This window comes from Mus musculus, chromosome 1, assembly GCF_000001635.26.
Source record: "Mus musculus strain C57BL/6J chromosome 1, GRCm38.p6 C57BL/6J".
Lineage (NCBI taxonomy): Eukaryota > Metazoa > Chordata > Mammalia > Rodentia > Muridae > Mus > Mus musculus.
In genome coordinates, this window is record NC_000067.6 from 156,371,287 (window position 1) to 156,392,531 (window position 21,245).

Sequence of the window (21,245 nt, forward strand, 5' to 3'; positions counted from 1 at the left end):
AGTAGAGTAAGCTACCAGCTTACAGGGAGTGAACATAGAAAAAAAACATAGAGGGTGAGAGGGTGTTAGGAGGACAGATACAGAGACACACAGGAAGTAGATGGGAGGGACATTCAGTTTGGAATATTTTTGAGATGGTGTGGAGAAGAAGAACTTGCTTTTGGGATGTTGGCTGAAGAGGAAAGTCAGCTGGGTGCTTTTTCTACCTCTCTGAGCTAGCAGGCTCTTACCCCAGCATCTGGCTCCTGAGTCTTTATTGGTAAAATCAAACATTTGAGATTTTGTTAAAAATAACAATGGTTGGCTTTATTATATAGCCTCTATTATTTAAGTATATACCTTCTGTTTTTATGAGGCATGGGGTATTGGATTTATCAAGTGCCTTTTCTGCATATACTGAGATGATCACAAGCTTTTGCCCTCCATTCTGTTGATGTGGTATATTTATTTGTGCATGTTGAGCCAACTTTGCTTGGGATGAATTGTACTTGATCATGGTAAGTCATTCCTATAAGTAGCCCAGGCTAATCTTCAATCTCTGGGCTCAAATTTCTATCTCCCTTTTCCAAAGGACTAGAGACTTGAGTCCTGTGTCAATGAGTCTGAAAGTGGGGAGTAGCCTTGAATGCATTGGCACATAACAACTTCCTGAGCAGAGCACCAGTCATGTAGGCACTAAGATCAACAATTAATAAATGGAACCTCATGAAACTGAAAAGCTTCTGTGAGGCAAAAGACACTGTCAAAAGGACAAAATGGCAACCTACAGAATAGAAAAGATGTTCACCAACTCCACATCTGACATATATTTTGATGATATCCAAAATATATAAAGAACACAAGAAACTAGACATCAACAAACCAAAAAACCCAATTAAAAATAGAATACAGATCTAAGCAGAGAATTTTTGAAAGAAGAATCTCAAACAGCTGAGAAACATTTAAAATGCTCAACATCCTTAGCCATCATAGAAATTCAAATCAAAATGACTCTGAGAGTCCATCTTATATCTGTCATAATGGCTAAGATCAAAAACACAAGTGACAACTCATGCTGGTGAGGATGTGGAGCAAGGGGAACACTTTTCCATTGCTGGTGGGAGTGCAAACTTATACAGCCACTTTAGAAATCACTATGGAAAATTTTTAGAAATTTTGGATTAATCTACCTCAAGACCCAGCTCTACCACTTCTGGGCATATATCCCAAGGATGCTTTACCATCCCACAAGAACACTTGCTCAACTATATTCATAGCAGCTTTATTTGTAATACACAGAAACTGGAAACAACATAGATGTCCCTCAACTGATGAAGACATAAAGAAAATATGGTACATTTACACAGTGGAGTATTACACAGCTATTAAAAACAATGACATCTAGAAATTTGCTGGCAAATGGATGGAACTAGAAAAGATCATCCCATGTGAGGTAACCCAGACTCAGAAAAACAAACATGGTATGTACTCACTTATAAGTAGATATTAACTGTAACCATACTACAATCCACAGACCCAGAGAAGCTAGGTAACAAGGAGAGAACAAGGGAGGGATGCATGATTCTCACTATGAAGGGGAAATAGAATAGAAATTCCAGGTGGATGGGGAAGGGGTGGAAACAGGAGAGATCAGGTATGGGGAGGGCAGAGGGAGAGAGTACTTGGAGAGACAGCTGGGATTAGGAGGCATCTCTGGGAAGAGCTAGAAACCTAGTGCCATGGAATCTATGAAGGTATCCCTAGCTAAGACTCCTAGCAGTAGGGATACAGAGGGGGAACCAGCCATCCTGTAACCAGGCAAGACTTCCAGTGGCACTAACCAAACCATAAAAGTTTCAACCTACAATTTACCCTGCCTACAAGATGTGCTGGGGTAAAGGTGGCACAGATATTAGGGGAGTGGCCAAGCAATGACTGGTCCAACTTGAGACCCATGTCCTGAGAGGGAGCCCACTCCTGACATTGCCTGAAGGGCCATACACTAGAGGCTGGAGAACCAAGACACTTAGTACAGAACCAAACACAACTGGAAAAAAGTCAATGACATGATTCCTAATGATATTCTGCTATACTCATAGATGGGTGCCGTCTTAGGGTTTTACTGCTGTGAACAGACACCAGATCAAGGCAACTCTTATAAGGACAATGTTTAACTGGAGCTGGCTTAGAGGTTCAGAGGTTCAGTCCATTATTATCAAGGCAGGAGCATGGCAACGTTCAGGCAGGAATGGCACAGGAGGAACTGAGAGTTCTGTATCTTCATCTGAAGGCTGCTAGGAGAAGACTGGTGCTCTCATGGTTAGGAATACGGTCTCATTGCCCACCTCCACAGTGATACACTTCTTTCAACAAGGCCACATCTACTTCAACAAGACCACACCTCCTAATAGTGCCACTCCCTGGGCCAAGCATATTCAAACCATCACAGGTGCGCCCTACTGCAATTGTCATCAGAGAGGCTTCACTCAGCAACTGATAGAGACAGATGCAGAGACCAGCCAAACAGTAGGTGGAGCCTGGGGAATCCTGCTGAAGAAGGGGAAGAAGGGTTGTAGGAACCAGAAGGGTCAAAAACAACACACAAAAAAACAAAGAAACAAAAAACAAAAAACACAGATTCAACAAACTTGGGCCCTCGGGAGCTAAAGAAACTGAACCTTCCACCAGGGAGCCTTCATGGGGCTGACCTAAGCCATCTAAGCATATGTTACAGTTGTGTAGCTTGCTCTTCCTGTGGGACTCCTAACAGTAGGAGCAGGTGCTGTCTCTGACTCTGTTGCCTGGTTTGGGGACCTTTTCCCTCCTACTGGGTATTCACTTATCTAGCCTTACTGAAGAGGAGGTGCCTAGTCTTCCTGCAACTTGCTGTCCTATGGCTGGTTGATATCCATGAAATGCCTGCCCTTTTCTGAAGAGAAACAGGAGGAGTGGATGGATAGGAGAAGTGGTTGGGAGGAGCAGAGAGGAGAGGAGAGGAGAGGAGAGGAGAGGAGAGGAGAGGAGAGGAGAGGAGAGGAGAGGAGAGGAGAGGAGGGGAAACTGCTGTCAAGATATTAAAAATAAAACTATTTTTAATGTGCTATTTGTATTGGCAGTACTCAGGTGAGGATTTTTACAACTATGTTTATTAAGGATATGAACATATAGCTTTTAAAATTGTTTGTTTCCTGCTTTGCACATCAGTAAGAGTGGCCTCACAGAATGAGTTTTAAAGAATTATATCCTCTTTAATATCCTGAAATAATTTCATAGAAAATTAATAGTAAACCTTTGGGAGAAGTCTATGTTGAGGTCACCTTTTTGTGCACTGTGTGAAGACTGTCTCTGTATATGCAGCTGTTGGTTGCTGTACTGGCAGAGAGCTGAGTACTAGCCAGACTTTGTTGTTATTAAGTCTCTGTGTCATTTGACCATAGGTGGGTCCAGAGAAGCCCACTAGAAGTCTGCAGCAGGTCATCTGGCACTTGGTTTTATCCATTCTCTATCTGCAGATGCACATGAATGTGCATATGTGATGTGTGCATGGATGGTGTGGTGTCTGCTTGTGTTTAAGTGTAAGTAAAGGCCAGGGGTCAACACTAGGCACCGTCCTCAAGTGCTCTCCCCATACACAGTTTAGATGGGGTCTTCTACTGAGTCTGGAGCTCACCAGTTGGTTAGACAGACTGGCCAACGAGCCCTTGGGTCCTGGAAGATCCCGGCATTGGGATTAAAAGCACACATCACCATACCTGGCTTTGTAACATACATGCTGGGGATGTGTTACAAAATGACTCAACAAAGAAATATGGGGCTTGGATTGGTGAGAAAGCTCAGTGGCTCCAGAGGACCCAGGTTCAACTCCCATATAACAACTGATAGCCATCTGTAACACCTGTTTCAGGGGATCTGATGTCTAACCTCTGCACAGACATGCATCCAAGCAAAACCAACCAAAACTTGAAGAGGCAACAGAATGGGAGAAAATGTTTGCAACTCATGTGCCTGAAAAGTGATTTGTGCCTAGAATAAAAGAACTCTTGTACTTAATAGTAAAAGGACAACACACTCGCATGCATACACACACACACACACACACACACACGTGCACACATGGTCACATAGGCAAGCAAGCAATCTGAAAGGGTACTTTCCCATAGAAGGCAGACAGATGGCCAAGAAGACTCATAACAATTTGGGTACCCTTCATTGTCAGGAGCATACCAATCGAGATCACGATGAAACAGTATTTCACATCCACTGTCATGGTGAGATGGTCACAGTGGTATGAGGGAAGCAGAAATGTCAGAGCCTCATAATTGCTCCACAGGATATAAAATTGTGTCTACCTCAGAAACAGTGGCAGTCTTCAGAAAGCTAAGCAGAGTCAAATAGCCAAGAGTTTCCTCCAAGAGAAATAAAGACAAAAAAGAGGGACAAACCCAAATGTCATTCTACAGTTGAAAATATATACAAAATCAGGTATATTCATACAACCTATCTGGTCATAAAAGTGATGGAAGGCTAGCCATGGTGGCAAGTGACTGTAAGCCCAGCACTTGGGGGGCTGAGGCATGAAGACAACAAGTTTGATGCTAAGTCATATCTTTAAAAAGAGAAGGAGGAGGAGGAGGCAGAGGAGGAAGAGGAGAAGATGGCGACAAGGATTCAATATCAGTCTGGTGTATATAGTGATCTCAGGACAACCAGGGCCACATAGAGATACCCTACCTCGGAATAAGGGGTGGGCACAGGTTGTAAATACAGATAGAAACTTAATGATGCTATGTAAAGAAGCTTGAAAGGGTGTAAGACACATTTCTCATTCCTATGAGAAGCCCAAATGGAACTGTATGGGACAGGAAGTGGATCTAGGAATAGGGTAGGGATAAGGGGGGAAGGGTAGGAAGTGAGAGATCCAGGACGCAGGACTCTTAGTGAAGTGTAATACATTCTGTAAACTCAACTGGTGATCGGTGCACAAGCCTGTGTGTTTTGAAGTCACACTTTGGACATGTGGATCATGTTACATATTAAACTATATCTCAGAAAAAAATGATGCTCGATGCTTTATCTGCTTGATAAAACTGTGACAGTTCATACTTAAGTTTCCGACTGTCATTTCTAATGAACTCTTTGAATCTTAACGGCATTCAACATTGTGATTACTGTTAAGATTCTTGGCATTGCCAAGAAATTTCATTTTCTTTGTTTTGCTTACCATTGTCACCGTTTATTCTTATTTCATATTCTCTGTAGAGCTTGCTTATGATTTTTACAATATCTTCCATGTACTCGTGCTCTGGTGGCAACAACCCATCCATACTTTTATGGCGACTCAGTATCCCAAACCCGATATCTGTCCAGTTTTCCTGTAAGCGTTTAATCACTTTGAGAGCATCATATCTGGACAAAAGAAAATCCCCTGTAAACTTCTCTTTCTCCTCCTCCAGCATCTAGAACGTGAAGTAGAGAGAATAGTATTATTATTATATTTAAAAAGAATTGATATCATTAGATTTAATACATCACTAGATATCACCATCATCATCAATCCGAGTTTGCCTCGAGCGTCCGTCCTCCGTGACTCTCTGGTATTCTGGAGGCTCATGGGTTATTGTCATTGTCAGTGCACTTCTTGTAAGAGTTTGGGGTTAGAGACAGGCAAGTGCTTACTCTGGCGCTCACTGCTGATAGTAATGCACTTACTCCCTTCCTAAGCTTCAGCTTTGGAATGTGGGAGGTGGAAATCATTAAACCTCCATCCTGAGCTGTCAGGAAGAATAAGATGGTGTGTGGACTGTATGTTCATCCTGACAGAGTATTTAATAAACTAAGTAAGAATTACTATTGTTCCTAGTAAAGCACTTTTCTGTTTTATCTATACATGTCAAAACTGCCAACTAAATCCCTAAAATCTCCTGTCTATAGAAAGGTAGACATCGCCAGTCCTAAGATGATTACAATCAAGTCATTCCAAAAGAAGAGGAAGTGGTAAGCATCTATAATCCCAGTGCCAGAAGGCAAGAGTGGTGGGAGGAACGCCAGTGTGTTCTTGGCCATCGTGAGTTCAAGATCAGAAAGGGCTACTCAAGTCCTAATCTTAAAAGCACACACATACAAGTCATTTCCCGAGCTCTGTATGAGATTCCATTTGGTCATGAATTTGATACTTCTTCTTACATGAATTCAATGTCATTATACACTTCCTCTGTCCCACTACTATAGCCTAACAGTAGTGTGTGTGTGTGTGTGTGTGTGTGTGTGTGTGTGTGTATGTGTGTGTGTTACTGAGGCTTGAATCAGAGCCTTGACTGTGTCAGGCTCAGTGGTACTATAACATATCCCTGGCCATCATAATGGTGACTTAATTAATACAATATATTTTCAAAGCTTGAAACTTTAAAAAAATCATCCTAATAATGTGTGGAACTATAATATACACATAAACTGTTATATACACATATTTTATTGTGTGACATACACAATAAAATATAGCTTGGCTTTAAAAGGGGAGTCAAGGCTGAGACATGAATGAACCTTGAAGGCAGTATGCTGAGGGAGATTAGCCATTCATGAATGGGCAAGTACTAGAATCATCAAATTCACAGAGAGTAGAATTAGGCTTGCCAGGGGCTGAGGGAAAGCAAACACCAGGAGCTACTGTTTAATAGGAGCACTTCAGTTTGAAGGCTGGCACATGTAGCGGTGTGACTACGTGCCATGCCACTGACCTAGACACTTTAGTGGTTAAAAGGCAAAGCTTTATGCTATGTGTATTTTCCCATGCTTTATAAAAAGTAATTAATTTTTAAAGTCCCATTTGTCCTTTACACAAAAGCTATCTTCAAGGGGAGCAGAAATGATACTTGTAATGGGATACTTATTAAGGATCAGAGGCACACTCACCACACAGCCTAAGTTCATTTAGTCTACAAACCGGAAACAGAACTGAAAAATGTCTAACCGTATTTCACAGGCTGTTTCTTTATTTTCTGTCGTTCATCAACCTTACACCGTATTTAAAGGATGGCGTGTGGCTCGGCTGTGGGTGAGTGCCGGCGCTGGCACGCTCTGCCAGCAATGGACGGCCAGACAGACTTGAGAAAGTCTTACCTTTTCATACTCCTTGAAGTCATTAAGGGCTACGGCGAATGGGCTTCTCTTACTAGGGATTATAACATCTTTTCCACTGGAAGATGAAAAGAGCAAGAAAGGTCTCAGAATGAGGTATACACAGAGAAGACCCCCAAGTTCGCACGTGAACAGCAGCAGGACCTTTGTACCTTTCAGCATGGCCTCCATGCCGGGCCTCTCTCCTCGTGGGCCTTCCATGGCAAGTGTCTGATTCTAACTAACCAAGTTACAGGGCTTGAAGCCCTCAGAGTGGCTCTTTAAAGCGTGAGCTCCTATTTTGAGAAACCAAGACTGAGGTGTTCATAAGAATTCCTGCTGAGTGGGCTGGTGAGATGGCTCAGTGGGTAAGAGCACCCGACTGCTCTTCCGAAGGTCCAGAGTTCAAATCCCAGCAACCACATGGTGGCTCACAACCATCCATAACAAGCTCTGACTCCCTCTTCTGGTGTGTCTGAAGACAGCTACAGTGTACTTACATATAATAATAAATAAATAAATCTTTAAAAAAAAAAAAAAAAAAAAGAATTCCTGCTGAGTACAACTGCCGGACATTACAGGAGCGGGCAGGAAGCCTCTGGATGATTAAGACAGCAGCTCACGAGGAATCTCAGCTGGGGGGTGGGGGGGGGGCTCCCCTTCCATTCTCTGGCACGTACAAGGAGAAAGCTGGAGGGGGTTGATTTGACTTTCTTCTGTTTTGGTTTGGTTTTTCTATTTTTATTTTATTTTTTTATTTATTATTTAATATTTTGATTGTTTGTTAGTTTTGTTTTGTTTTTAACACAGGGTTTCTTTGTGTAAACCTGGCTGCCTTGGAACTTCCTCTGTAGACTAGGCTGGCCTCACACTCAGAGATCCGTGTGCCTCTGCCTCTGGAATTAAAGGCATGTACCACCACTGCCTGGCTATTTGTTTAATCTTTTTAAACAACAAAACAATGTTCTTTTTGAAGCTTGAAGATCATTTTATTACAGCTTGAAAGAAAAGGGGGCAAGCAACCTGAAAATCCCAACAGCTGCTGACTGGAGGAAGGTATAGATAGGGAAAAGGTTTTGGAGCTGGGTATGGAGATTGTCCAGCAGCTCTAGAATGAGAGAGGGCAGGAAGGAGGAAGAGGAAGAAGGAGGAAGAAGAAAGGAGGAGGAGGCAGAGGAAGAAGGAAGAGAAGGAGAAGGAGACAGGAATAGGAGGAGATGGAGATAGAGGAGGAAGAGAAGGAGAAGGGGGAGGAGGAGGAGGAGGAGGAAGAAGAAGAAGAAGAAGAAGAGGAGGAGGAGGAGGAGGAGGAGGAGGAGGAGGAGGAGGAAGAGGAGAGGAAGGGGAAGGGGAAGAGGAAGAGGAGGAGGAGCAGAAGCAGAAGCAGCAAAGGAGGGAAAAGGAAAAGAGGAGGAGGAGGAAGAGGAGAGGAAGGGGAAGAGGAGGAGGAGGAGCAGAAGCAGAAGCAGCAAAGGAGGGAGAAGGAAAAGAGAAGGAGGAAGGAGGAAGGAAGGAAGAAAGGAAGGAAAAAGTGTGGGGAAATGTTATTTAAGGTTGAAATCCACCCTGACCAATAGCCTCTGGGCCCAGCACAATGTGGGAGACTCCCTTCTTTATCAGGTTTTCTCCTTCTCTGACCTTGTCTGGGGTACTCTAAGCTCCTTGCTCTCTTGCCTCTACCTAAGGAATGCCATGTAGCCTCAATTAATTTATAGGACCAATTTCCTTTCCCCTGACAAAACCTGGTCAGCTGGCACCTGAGATTCCTGAAATGCTTCCCCAGGCTAATGAGGCATTCCAGGTCCCCTAAGCCCCCAGCCATCGACTTTTCCCATACTGAATGTTCCTGCCCTCAGTCCCCCAAAACCTTATAAGCCTTGAGTCACCCTAAGTGAAGTTGATCTGCCTCCTGATAGAGGTCCCAGTGTGGTTTATTCACAGCACCTAAGCATAGGGCTTCCAACCACCCATCCCCATCCCTCGCTCCCACTGCCCTCTGGACTGTATAGGCCAATGGCCCATGAGGGGCAGGCAGGGAGACCCATAGGAGGGAGGGAGGGAGGGAGAGAGGGAGGGAGGGAGGGAGGGAGGGAGGGAGGGAGGGAGGGAGGGAGGGAGGGAGAGAGGGAGGGAGGGAGGGAGGGAGGGAAAGGAGGAGGAAGAGTGGAGTTAAATGAAAGCAGCAGCCACAGCCTGGCAGGAGATCAGGAGGACCTCACAGACGTTTAACACTGTTTTTCATACAGACCTTGAACACAGGTCCTTTCCAAACAGTGCTCTGGACCAGCAATGAGTATTCTTACCTCTCCCAAACTCAGTGTTAGTAATTAATGATGGGGTTGGCTGAGTTACCAAACGTAATGTAATAAAAATCATAAAAGCAAGATTCTTGCAGACCCACAGGTTGTTATTGAAGAATTCCTGCCACTTGATGATCCCAGCCTTCACAATTTCTGATTTTTCTTTTGTGGATTCCTCCGTGCGTTCCACATCCTGCTTAAACTTGTTCACTAGCTTTTTCCATTTTTCTGTCAACTTCTCCACCATCCCAAGGTCTCCAGTGTCCTAAAATGCACAGAATCAAGGTATTCACTTATTCATGTAACAAACATTGATTGCCATGTATTAATAGGGAATTACTTAAAGAATTCACAGGAAATGGGTCAAAAGTTGAGAAGACATTTTTCTTTCTAAACACCACTATGGTAGTGGCTTTCTGTGCTACATGGATTAGGAACGAGGATTTTCCCTTTGCCCACAGGATTTTTGCATGGGCAAAGGCAGGGACTGGGAAGCCAGGCAGAACCAAATGTGAATTCTAGACAGTGACATTATTTAATCTAAAGTTTATATTTATTATCCATAAAATAGAGACCCTACTAGATAGAGTAGTATTTTAACAGTTAGGTCACAGGAGCTGGAGAAGTGACTCAGTGGTTAAAATTCCTTCTAATCTGCAGAGGGTTGAGCTGGAGTTCTGTTCCCAGCACCCATCTGGGGTGATTCACAAGTGCCCGTAACTACAGTTCCAGGGCATCTGATGCCCTCTAGTGGCCTAAGGGCACCTGCACACACATGCTACACAACTCATACAGGCACACACACATAAATAAATTTAAAAATAAATACTAAACAAAAATAGTCAAATGAGCCGGGCAGGGGTGATGCAGGCCTTTAATCCCAGCACTTGGGAGGCAGAGGCAGGTGGATTTCTGAGTTCGAGAGGCCAGCCTGGTCTACAGAGTGAGTTCCAGGACAGCCAGGGCGATACAGAGAAACCCTGTCTCAAAAAACAAACAAACAAACAAAAAAAAAAACAAAAAACAAAAGTAGCCAAATTACTGGACGGTGTTCCTCCCTCAGAGCCCCTCGTACTCTCCAGAGCTCGTTCTCAAATCTCCTTAATGAATCTTTGTTTGCTATGTTCAGAAGGGAGGGGTCTAATGACACAGGGTGTGAGCAGTTTGACCTGGTGAGAAACGCACTAAACGCCAGTTCATTTTCTCCATTGGAGATCAATAGACTTTCTCATAAAATTATTTAAGAATTTATCAATAATGTCTCCTTTTCCCTCCTCTTCCTCTTCTTCCTTCTCTTCCTCTTCTTCTCCCTCTCCCTCCTCATTATCTTTCTCTTCTCTTTCTCTGTAACCCAGGCTAACCTCAAACTTGTGATCCTCCTGCTTCTGCCTCCTGAGTTCTGTGGTTACAGGCTTGATCACAACCCAACCACCACCTCTTACTTCTATTTAAGCTTAAGCACTAATAAATTAATAACTCTGGAGTATTGTTAGACTTGGGTGTGTTTTTTATTACAGTGGAAGGCAAAGTAATTAAGATCCCTTTTCCCTTCCCTTATATTTCTCACTCTACCCACAATAAAGCATTAAATATAGAACTGTACTTAAGAATCTATAGATTTGGCAAAGCCAAGCCTATGGCTTCAACACATAACACATACACCATTTTACCCATGACTTGAGTAAGCTGGGATTTACCTTAGTTGACAGCATTATAATGAAATGCTTAGCATATTTATTCCAGCCTTTCTCACTAAGGTAGAGTTTTTTAGCCAGTATGACTCTATTTCTTTCAATTACCTATTAAAAAAAAATATGCTATAATCAGAAACCTAAAACATGTTTTAAACACTAAAATTTATTTGTAACATTTTTACATATTAATTTTTATTAGTATTATTTCAATCAAAATGTCTTAGTTAAATAATTAAGTAATTTGCATCATCAATTTATGCATTTCTAAAACTATTGAACTGGAAGTACATCACAGTTCAAGACACATGGGCAAGATGGAAGACCACAAGCTGTTATCCAGATAAAGAAAATTCAGACTAATCTTAACAGAGAGGAAAGCGTCAGTATTTCACAAAGGTAATGATAGAATATCTGAAAGTTGTCAAGAAAAATAAAAATATAGTCCAGTAGATAAATGTGAGGGCCTGGCTTCAAATACCCAGAACCCAGAGAAAGTCTGCGTAAGAGTACATATCTATATCCACAGTGCTCCTGCAGTAAGGAGAGAGCTGGGTACAGGAAAACCCAAGACAACCGCCCCCAACCCTTGCACAATGCCACTGTGCTACTATTAGCACCCCCCCCCCTTTACAAACACACACACAAACTCATACAAACATGTGCACACCACCCTTTCTCAATATAGCAGGTAAAGTCTTTGCTAGAGCAGTAATGGAAGGGAAGAAATAAAAGAAAGACGTCAAAGTGTCTCTACTGCAGATGACCCCACACGGTCCTCTGTGTGACAGATGTGCTGATTTGAGTGGCAACAGCCCCCACAGGCTCATATGTTTGAACACTTGGTCTCCAGTTGTTGGAACTATCTGGGAAGGATTAGAAGGTGTGGCCTTGTTGGAGGAGGTGTATCGCTAGGGGAAGGCTTTGAGGTCTCCAAAGATGGGCACAATTCCCTGTGTCCTGCTTTTGGATCAGGATGGGAGGCGCTCAGCTGTTCCTATCACCATGCCTTTGCTCCACCATCACGGACTCTAACCCTCTAAAATGATAAGCCCAATTCAATGGTGTCTTATCATAGCCATAGAAAAGCAACCAAGACAGAAGTTGGTGCCAGAAGGTGGGTCGTTGCTGTGACTGTCATGCCTACGTGGGTTGTGTTGTTGCTGTGTTGTTTTGAGGAGTGTTTAGGACTTTGGACTAGAACAGAGGTTGAATGTCCTAAACAGAGCTTAATGGGCCATTGCAGCAGGAGGCTAGAAGACAAAGTGCTGAGAGCAATGTGCACTGTAGAGATATTGCTCAAGATGTTTTAGAGGGAAACAATATTAAAACCAAACTAGAGAATATTCTTATCATGTTTTGGCAAAGTCCATGGCTTCTTTTTGCTTTTGTCCTAAGAATTTGCTTGAGGCTAAATTTAAAAGTTGTTGACTAATTGCTTTGATGGAGAATATTTCAAGACAGCTTAATATCGACTCTCATGTAATTTTTATTAATCACGCCTAAGCCTATACAGGTCTGTAATGAACATGAACAAGTAAAGGAAAAAAAAAAAAAAACCCCACCAAATGTACTTTGAAGAGGAAAAAAAGCCCTGGAAAATTTAATGTTGGAACCAAGGCTTTGGGATATTTTTTTCCTTCCCCCTAGTTACCCCTTACTCCTGTAACCTCTGACCCAACTCCTCCCCATCCAGTCTCTTTCTCTCTCTCTCTCTCTCTCTCTCTCTCTCTCTCTCTCTCTCTCTCTCTCTCCCTCTCTCTCTCTCTCTCTCTCTCTCTGCTGTTGCTGCTGCTGTTATTTGTTCTTGTTGGGTTTTGTTTTTCAAGGCAGAGTCTCACTGTGTAGCCCTGGCTGTCCTGAAACTCATTCTGTAGATCAGGCTAGCCTTGGGCTTAGAGATCCACTTTCCTCTGCCTTCTGAGTGCTGGGATTAAAGGCTGCCCTACCTGGTTCTTCCTCCTTGTGTCCCATGTGTCCTTTTACCTAGCCCATCCTCCTCAACACCGACTTTTAACCTCCTTTATCCACCTTTCTAGTTGTTCGGGCTTTACCCACATGTACACCCCTCACACACGTGCAAACTTTGCAAAGCCTAGGTTTTCTGTTTGGTTTTTTTTTTTTTTTTTTTTTGAGACAGGGTCTCAATGTGTAGCCCTGGCTGTCCTGGAACTTACTCTGTAGACCAGGCTGGCCTCGAACTCCCTGGGATCTGCCTGCCTCTGCCTCCCAAGTGCTGGGGTTAAAGGTGTGCACTGCCATGCCCAATAAAGCCTGGTATTCTTGACTGATAAGACACTTGACTCTTTTAAGCTTTTAAGAGCAGTAACTTTGGGAGCCAATGAGATGATTCAACAGGTAAATGAGCTCTGCGCCAGCCTGACAGCCTGACTTCCATCCCAGGAACCCACAGGAGAGAGGAACTCCCAAAAGTTATCTTCTGACTCCCATATATATATCAACATGTGCTGTTTCACATGCTCACGTATACACATACACAAATAGTAAATAATATAAAAACAAATGAACAAAAGTAGCTGGTGCTGGTGAGATGGCTCAGCGGTTAAGAGCACTGGCTGCTCTTCCAGTGGTCCTGAGTTCAAATCCCAGCAACCACATGGTGGCTCTCAACCATCTGTAATGGGATTTGAAGACAGCTACAGTGTACTTACATATAATAAAATAAAATCTTTTTTTAAAAACAATAGTAAATTTGTCTTATTTTTGTTTCACCACCCAGGACGTGTCCTGATACATAACAGGTGCTCAAAGTTTACTATAAAATGAAAAATTACCTTCCTTAGTTTAAAAAAAAAAAACAAACCAATACATAACTGTTAAAAATCAACTCAAACAATATATGTTTAAAGTAAAATTTCAAAATTCTCATCAATACTAAATTCCAGCTCACAAAAGAAAAAAAATCAGTGTGATTAGCCTGGCATTTTATCAATAGATATATTGACTACATGTACATAATTTTTAAGTACATAAGATAGTCTTAATTGAAAATATATTTTATACTTGTAATGGTATATATGTGTATATTTGCAACATATTATTCTAAAACATGCTTTTTCACTTGTAACCATCTTTCCATGTCCATAACAATTTTATTGTTGTTTTATTTAATTTTTACTTATTGATCTGCATGTACTTATGCCATCATAGAAGAATCAGGGTTGGTTCTCTCCTCCCACTATGTGGGACCTGGGTATCAAACTCAAGTCATTCGGCTCACTGGCAGATCCCTTTCCCTGCTGGACCACCTGTCTCAGGAAGCCCAAGCTGGCCTTGGACTTGAACTCGATTTTGAACTTCTGATTCTCTACCTCCCAAGCACTGGGATTGAAAGCATATACCATATCATTTATCTTTACTTATTATTCTTCTGTTTGGATAACTACAATTTAACACCCTTGTTGGTGGCTTATTTAGATTATTTCAATATTGTTGTAACAATGAGCAATATCGGAATTAATATCCATATCCTTACTCACTTGCACTAGTATTTCTCAGGAATGTACTCTTGTCAACGGAATTTCTTGGTTAAAGGGCCACAGATTTAAAATACCAATTCTCCTCACCATAAAATGGGGTTACATCCAAATAAACTCATCATAAATTGAAAATACATAGATGCCCTTAATCTACCAAATACATTGTAGCCTAGCAACTTAGTGCACTGCAGAGTGTGGGCTGCCTTCTCTCAGCATCTTGTGGCTCATTAGGAACTGTGGCCACTTGCTCACTGCAGCTGCCCAGACTAAGGAAAAAGTACTATCATGATACACTGTATTGAGCATTGTATACAACTAAGTAAACAGTGCATCTGAGTGCTGTATCACGAGAGCATCATTCTGTATGTATATTGTATTGTATATTGTGAGACTAGAACAAAATCAAGCTTTGAAGCACAGTTTTGATTCTGTCTCACAGCATCACTAAGCTGGAAATCAAGTCCTGAGTGAAACCGTCTTAACAGGTTTATGCATATTGTTGTCCAATAAATCTCCAAAATGGTTGTGCGCTGTGTACTGCCGTCAGAAGTGTGTGAAAGCACCCACTCTTATCATCTGTTTAGTGGCTGTGGATATGATAAGCCGTATGATCTAATTTCTCTCCATTTTACAGCTTGTTATTAGTGATGCTGGAAATGTTTTATTTATTTATTTATTAGCCACTTGAATTTTTTACTCTGAAGGATCTGATCATATTGCTTTATTTTTTCATTTTAAAGAAAGTGTGTCCATTAGACTACTTCAGTTTTATTAACTTCATATAGATGTATACATTATTAAAGGCCTAAAACCTAATAACCAGCAAGTCACTAAATTTTTAAATCAAATATAAGTATTTCAAGATCAAAATATATACATGCCATATAATATATGTGTATATACACATATATATATATATATCAACATTTTCTTGTAGTCTGTTATATATTTTTGTTTCTGGTAACTGTTGTCTAATACAGCATTTCAATGTCAAGGTTTCCTTTCATGTCATGTTTACAAAAGAACTTCCTCACCTCAGTATTATAAAAATATTCATTTACACTCGTGGCTGACTCTAATACATTTATAATGTCATGGTTTTTACATTTAAAGTTTTCATCTTTTCTTGAACTTAACCCCAAGTCTTGAGTCCACTGCCCTTACGACAGCTGTACATTTTGATAAGACTCTCTTCTGCATTTTCACCCAAGCAGCTGACAAACCACATGGTGCAGTACTAAAGACAACTTTAGTTCAGATCCATCATGCAGGCTGTCTGCACAGAGAGCCCAGGGACCTGCCACCAGTGGAATTTTGAACCAATCTAGTTGGATCCAGTTTCTTGTGTTTGTATGTTTGTTGAATTTCCTGTGGGTCATAATTCAGTGTTAATACCTGCCGGTCCTTAGTGTCAGAACAGAGAGCCAACACATGCCCGTTTTGAAATGTAGAATATTGTGGGATTGGCTACCACCACAAAGCATTGTTGCCATGTTCATGGGTTTCCCTCATTCAATTTGCTGGCCAAGGTACTAGAACCAGTGTGACATGACTCTCAAGGACTCTCATATGATTACATGAGATGAAAAAGTAAGACATTAGAATTAGTATTTGTTAGCAATACTACCTTTTCTAAGGGATTAGTATACATTTTATCTATAAATTGGCATGTATTATATTTATAAGTTTTAATATATGCCCAAAACAAATAAAAACAATTTATAGTTATAGTTTATAAGTTCTGGTTAAAGAGAAAAAAAAAAAAAAACAGCCCAAATTGTACAATAGCTACAGAGGGAAGAAACTTTCCATCTTCAGTGCCCACAAAACCTATGATATTCATCAATAAATATGCTCCACCTTTTGTACCTTCTGTATTTTTTTTTTGAAAAACTATCAAATAGGCTGGGCAGTGGTGATGCACACCTTTATCCCCAACACTCTGGAGGCAGAAGCAGAGGCAGGCAGGTCTCTCTGAGTTTGAGGCCAGACTGAGCCATGGATGAGTTCTGGGACAGCCAGGAATACACCGAGAAACCCTGTTTCCAACAACACAAAACAGAACTGTCGAATGAAATGTCAGCCAATATAAGTCTGAGTTACAAGGCCAGATGAACAAACCTTCAGGGCTAGTTCATATGTGGCTGAGCTCCAAATGTCTCTTTCAGTCATTAAGAGTTTAATATCACTCTCCATCCTTCCTCTCTGCATTGTGTATAAGTCGTGGTAGTCTTCTACTATTCTGAAAGAAAAGTAAGAAGTATCTATTCAGACACCTTAAAATACTGTTGTGAAAATCAGCATTCTTTTCCTTCAAGCCCCTTCCTAAGGTAACCACGGCATATTTGCTGTATATATTGGTAATATTTTTTAGAGTAAAATTTTAAAAGTTCACATTTTATTTACAAATATGATTGTCGTGATAAAAACAATAAGCCCAATGTAACCTTCTAAACACCATTGTATCCAATGAAAACTTCAGAATAATCTCCAAGAGATGGCTGGATGGGTAAACACACTTGCCTTGCAAGCCTGGTGGCCTACCAGAGTTCAGGGCCCCAGGAACGACGTTAAAAGGCCAGATGTAGTATCGTGCATCTACTCTCAACACTCCAAAAGTGAGACAGGAGGCAGAACTACTTGGAAGTCTGCTCAACAGATACCATGGAGTAATTAGCATAGTGGCAGAAACAAGAGAGACCCTGGCTCCACCAGGGTGGAGGGCAAAAACTAACCCTGTAAGTAGTCTTCTCACTTCCATACGTGTGTTTGTGTATGCATGAGTGTGCACACACTCACACTAATCACACACAGTTTTTGAAATTTTTAAAAATTTAGAATGCAAATAATAAAAATTCAGTAGTTGTATTGTTAATCTTTTTCTTTTTCTTTTTCTTTTCTTTTCTTTTTTTTTTTTTTTTTTTTCTTTTTTTGAGACAGAGTTTCTCTGTATAGCCCTGGCTGTCCTGGAACTCACTCTGTAGACCAGGCTGGCCTAAATCTCAGAAACCTGCCTGCCTCTGCCTCCCAAGTGCAGGGATTAAAGGTGTGCACCACCACTGCCTGGCTGTTGATTTTCTTTACTCATTGGTTAAGATTCTTTATTAAAGACCTGAAGCCTAATAAACTGTAAGGTACTAAAATTTTTAATCATATAATTAGCTCAAGGGTTTTTTTTTTAATCCCTCCCAGCTACTCAGAAGTTTATGTGTAATTAAATACCTTGTCCTGGCTAGTTTTTATGTCAGCTTGACACAAGCTAGAGTCATCTGAGAAGGGGAAACTTCAATTGAGAAAATGCTCCATATGATAAGGCTGTAGGCAGGCCTATAGGGGCATTTTCCTAATTAGGGATTGATATAGGATGGCCCAGTGCATTATGGGTAGGGCCATCCCTGGGCTGATGGTCTGGGTTCTATAAGAAAGCAGGCTGAACAAACCAAGAAGAGTACACCAGTAAGCAGCAAACCCTCATGGCTTCTGCATCAGTTCTTGCCTCCAGGGTCCTGCTACATTTGAGCTCCTGCTTTGGTTTCCTTCACTAGGTTATAATTAGGATCTCTGGGCCAAATTAACCCTTTCCTTCCCACATTGCTTTTGGCTACTGGGCTTCATCGCTCCCTCTTTCTTGTTGTTTTTGTGTCTGGTAGAATATACCTTTCTTTCTCTTCTGATTTACACCATTGCCTCTCTCAGGATTAGGAGCGCTCTGAGTTTAGCCAAAAGAAGCTGTTGGGCTGGCAGGATGGCTCAGAAGGTAAGCCTGCTGCCAAACCTAACAATCCAAGTTCAACCCCCAGACACACACACACACACACACACACCAATCAATACATGTGATGAAAGAATAACCACAGAAGTCACTGTGGTGCTTTGAATGGCCCCTATAGTCTCATAAGTTTGAATGCTTGGACATAATCATGGCACTGTTAAGAGGTGTGGCCTTGTTATAGTGGGTGTGGCCTTGTTGGAGGAAGTGTGTAACTGGGGGTGGGGCTCTGAGGTCTCACATGCTTAAGCTAGGCTAATGTGCTCTCTCTCTCTCTCTCTCTCTCTCTCTCTCTCTCTCCCTCTCTCCCTCTCTCCCTCTCCTCCCTCTCCTCCCTCTCCTCCCTCTCCTCCCTCTCTCCCTCTTCCCCTCTCCCTCTCCTCCTTCCCCTCCCCCTCCCCTCCCCTCTTCCCTCCCCTCCCCCTCTCCCCACTCCTTCTCCCCCCTGAGTTTAGTTCCCCCACCCAAATAGTGGTTCACCACCATCTGTAACTCCAGTTCTAGGGTATCTGATACCCTCTTCTAGGCTCCACTGGCCCTGCACACACATGGTCTACAGACATACCTGCAGACATAACACCAACACAGATAAATAAGATAATATAAAACAAAATAAAATGGTTTCAAAGTTGGAGAGCAATAAAGGAAGAAGCTGCACTGAACTCTGGCTTCCATACATGTATACACAAGTAATCACAGACATACACATACACACACACATGCACACAGGTATCATAGACACACACACATGCACCACACACACACACACACACACATGCACACAGGTATCACAGACACACACACATGCACCACACACACACACACAGGTATCACAGACATACACACACACACATGCACACAGGTATCACAGACACACACACATGCACCACACACACACACATGCACACAGGTATCACAGACACACACACATGCACCACACACACACACACACACAGGTATCACAGAACCATACACTTGCACTGCATGCAAAGTTTTTTTAATTTAAAGAATTGAAAGATTTTGCAAAAAGGAATGAGAAAAGCATTTCATACTGTTATCTTTAGATTTAGTGAATTTATTAGTTTTAATTGTGTTTATTAGATGCATTTGTAATTAACTCTGAGTCACCAATATTGCATTGGTGTCATATTTAGAAAAGAAGTCAAAACCCTTCCCTTTGGAGTCAGTTTACCAAGAGCGCATCCAGACTTAAATTCTCTACTTCATGCAAGCTGTGTCTTCCATTCTGTCTGTCTGCAGTATAAGTCTGGATCTAGATCTGCCTGATGGCTGTTTTGTGAATCTGTCCCTATGTCTATGTACGTTTCTCTCTCTCTGTGTGTGTGTGTGTGTGTGTGTGTGTGTGTGTGTGTGGGCGCGCGCGCGTGCGTGCATCTGTCTGTCTGTCCATCTGTCCCTAACAAAAAAGGTTTGCTTTATACTGATACTGGACAGCACAGACAGCATCCCATGGAGAAGGAACAGGACTCTACAGAAATCTTTAACAGAGTTTTATAAGGGATTAAGTCACTGGCTCCAACTAACATCAATTGACCTAGACAACAAACAGTACTATAAACATCGTTGTCCATCAGCCAATATCTATAATGGATATTCATCTTAGAAGATTGCTCTCAATCTCTGTATTTGCTATTCTCAGCAAATGATATCATAACACATATGCACTGTTCTGGATCACGGGCATGGAAGAGCACAGAATTTAAAATTACAGCTGTACATTGGTTTAGGTTGTAAATGTTCACTACACAGGAAATCCAAGGCAAGTGAGGTTGATTGCTGTTTGCTCTCTTAAAGGCAGGTTAAACTAGCAGGCTGAGTAGACAGTGCGATATCAGCCTTAAGTGACCTCAAGTGTGTTACTGACTCTGGCTGTGAGATCTAGCAAAAGTCCCTGTCTCTTAAAATGCAAGCAATACTTTCATAATACTGCTTTTGCCAAATTAATGCTGTCACTGTTTCAGGGGCAGAACAGATATGGTTCCTGTCACAACTGTCTGCCTTTCTGACCTGAGCGGTTAGAGTGCCAGAACAGTCGAGGGCGGGATACAAACACTGCCTGCCCCGGAGGCTTCATCGGCTGGCACTGACCTGGAGCTGCAGGGCTCCACTGCACTGTCAAGCTTCCGCACAGCCCTAAGAAGCAGGTGACACAGTGACATGAACTTTACATGCCAGCCACCTGAGGCTGGGGAAAGTGGACAATCAAGTGTCTCCTCATTCCGTTATCAAGCTGTATAAATGTTACCAACTCACTTGGCATTCTTTTCCGCTTCCAAAAGAGCTTCTGCCAGGTTCTTCTGGACTTTCTCTGCTTCCTTTGTTAATTTCCTGTCATGGGCCTGAACCAGACAAAGTTCCCTGAAAATAAAAAAATAAAAAAGAAAGAGAGAGAGAAAAAAAAGAACAACAACAACAAAAAAATCAAACTCAAAGTTGGAAACTTCCAAAACTTTTCTCCCCTACAATCAGATTTACACATAATTTCAGTTACTGTGTGTCTAAACCAAATCAAAAGACCTCCAGCACACATCCTGGGTGGAATCCCATTAGGTGGCAGGCACACCTTTTAGAACACAGCAGGGGCAGATGCTGTACCCTGCTCTGGCCTGCCTAGCCTGGGCTCTTCACTCTTGCCACTGGTCATCTTACACAAGGTTAGCCCAGTAACCTTAATTGCTATATTTAGTTTCTTTGAAATTTAAGCGCTAGTATTTACAACCATGGAAGCGTTCTGGAAATATAAGATATGTATGTATAATGTGGATCGGGTTTTTCTCTAACTAATACAGGCAGTGGACTTTCAGTTAAGATTGAATAAACCATTCTCTGTCTCTCCACCAGCAGCACCCAGATCTCCTGATTTTCTTGCTAA

The 21,245-nt window shown here is 41.9% G+C and overlaps 1 protein-coding gene across 3 annotated transcripts in view; it reads right to left on the reverse strand.

The window, feature by feature from the left end:
* Positions 1-21,245, reverse strand: part of Axdnd1 (axonemal dynein light chain domain containing 1) — a 90,762-nt gene that overhangs the window by 40,872 nt on the left and 28,645 nt on the right. For all 3 annotated transcript variants that reach the window (XM_030243577.1, NM_001346967.1, XM_030243584.1), the window contains 6 exons: positions 20,627-20,731; positions 16,705-16,825; positions 11,090-11,191; positions 9,494-9,657; positions 7,096-7,171; positions 5,201-5,435 (listed from right to left, as the gene is read on the reverse strand). In XM_030243577.1, the coding sequence (XP_030099437.1) occupies positions 5,201-5,435; positions 7,096-7,171; positions 9,494-9,657; positions 11,090-11,191; positions 16,705-16,825; positions 20,627-20,731 (803 nt within the window). The remainder of the gene's footprint in view (positions 1-5,200; positions 5,436-7,095; positions 7,172-9,493; positions 9,658-11,089; positions 11,192-16,704; positions 16,826-20,626; positions 20,732-21,245) is intronic.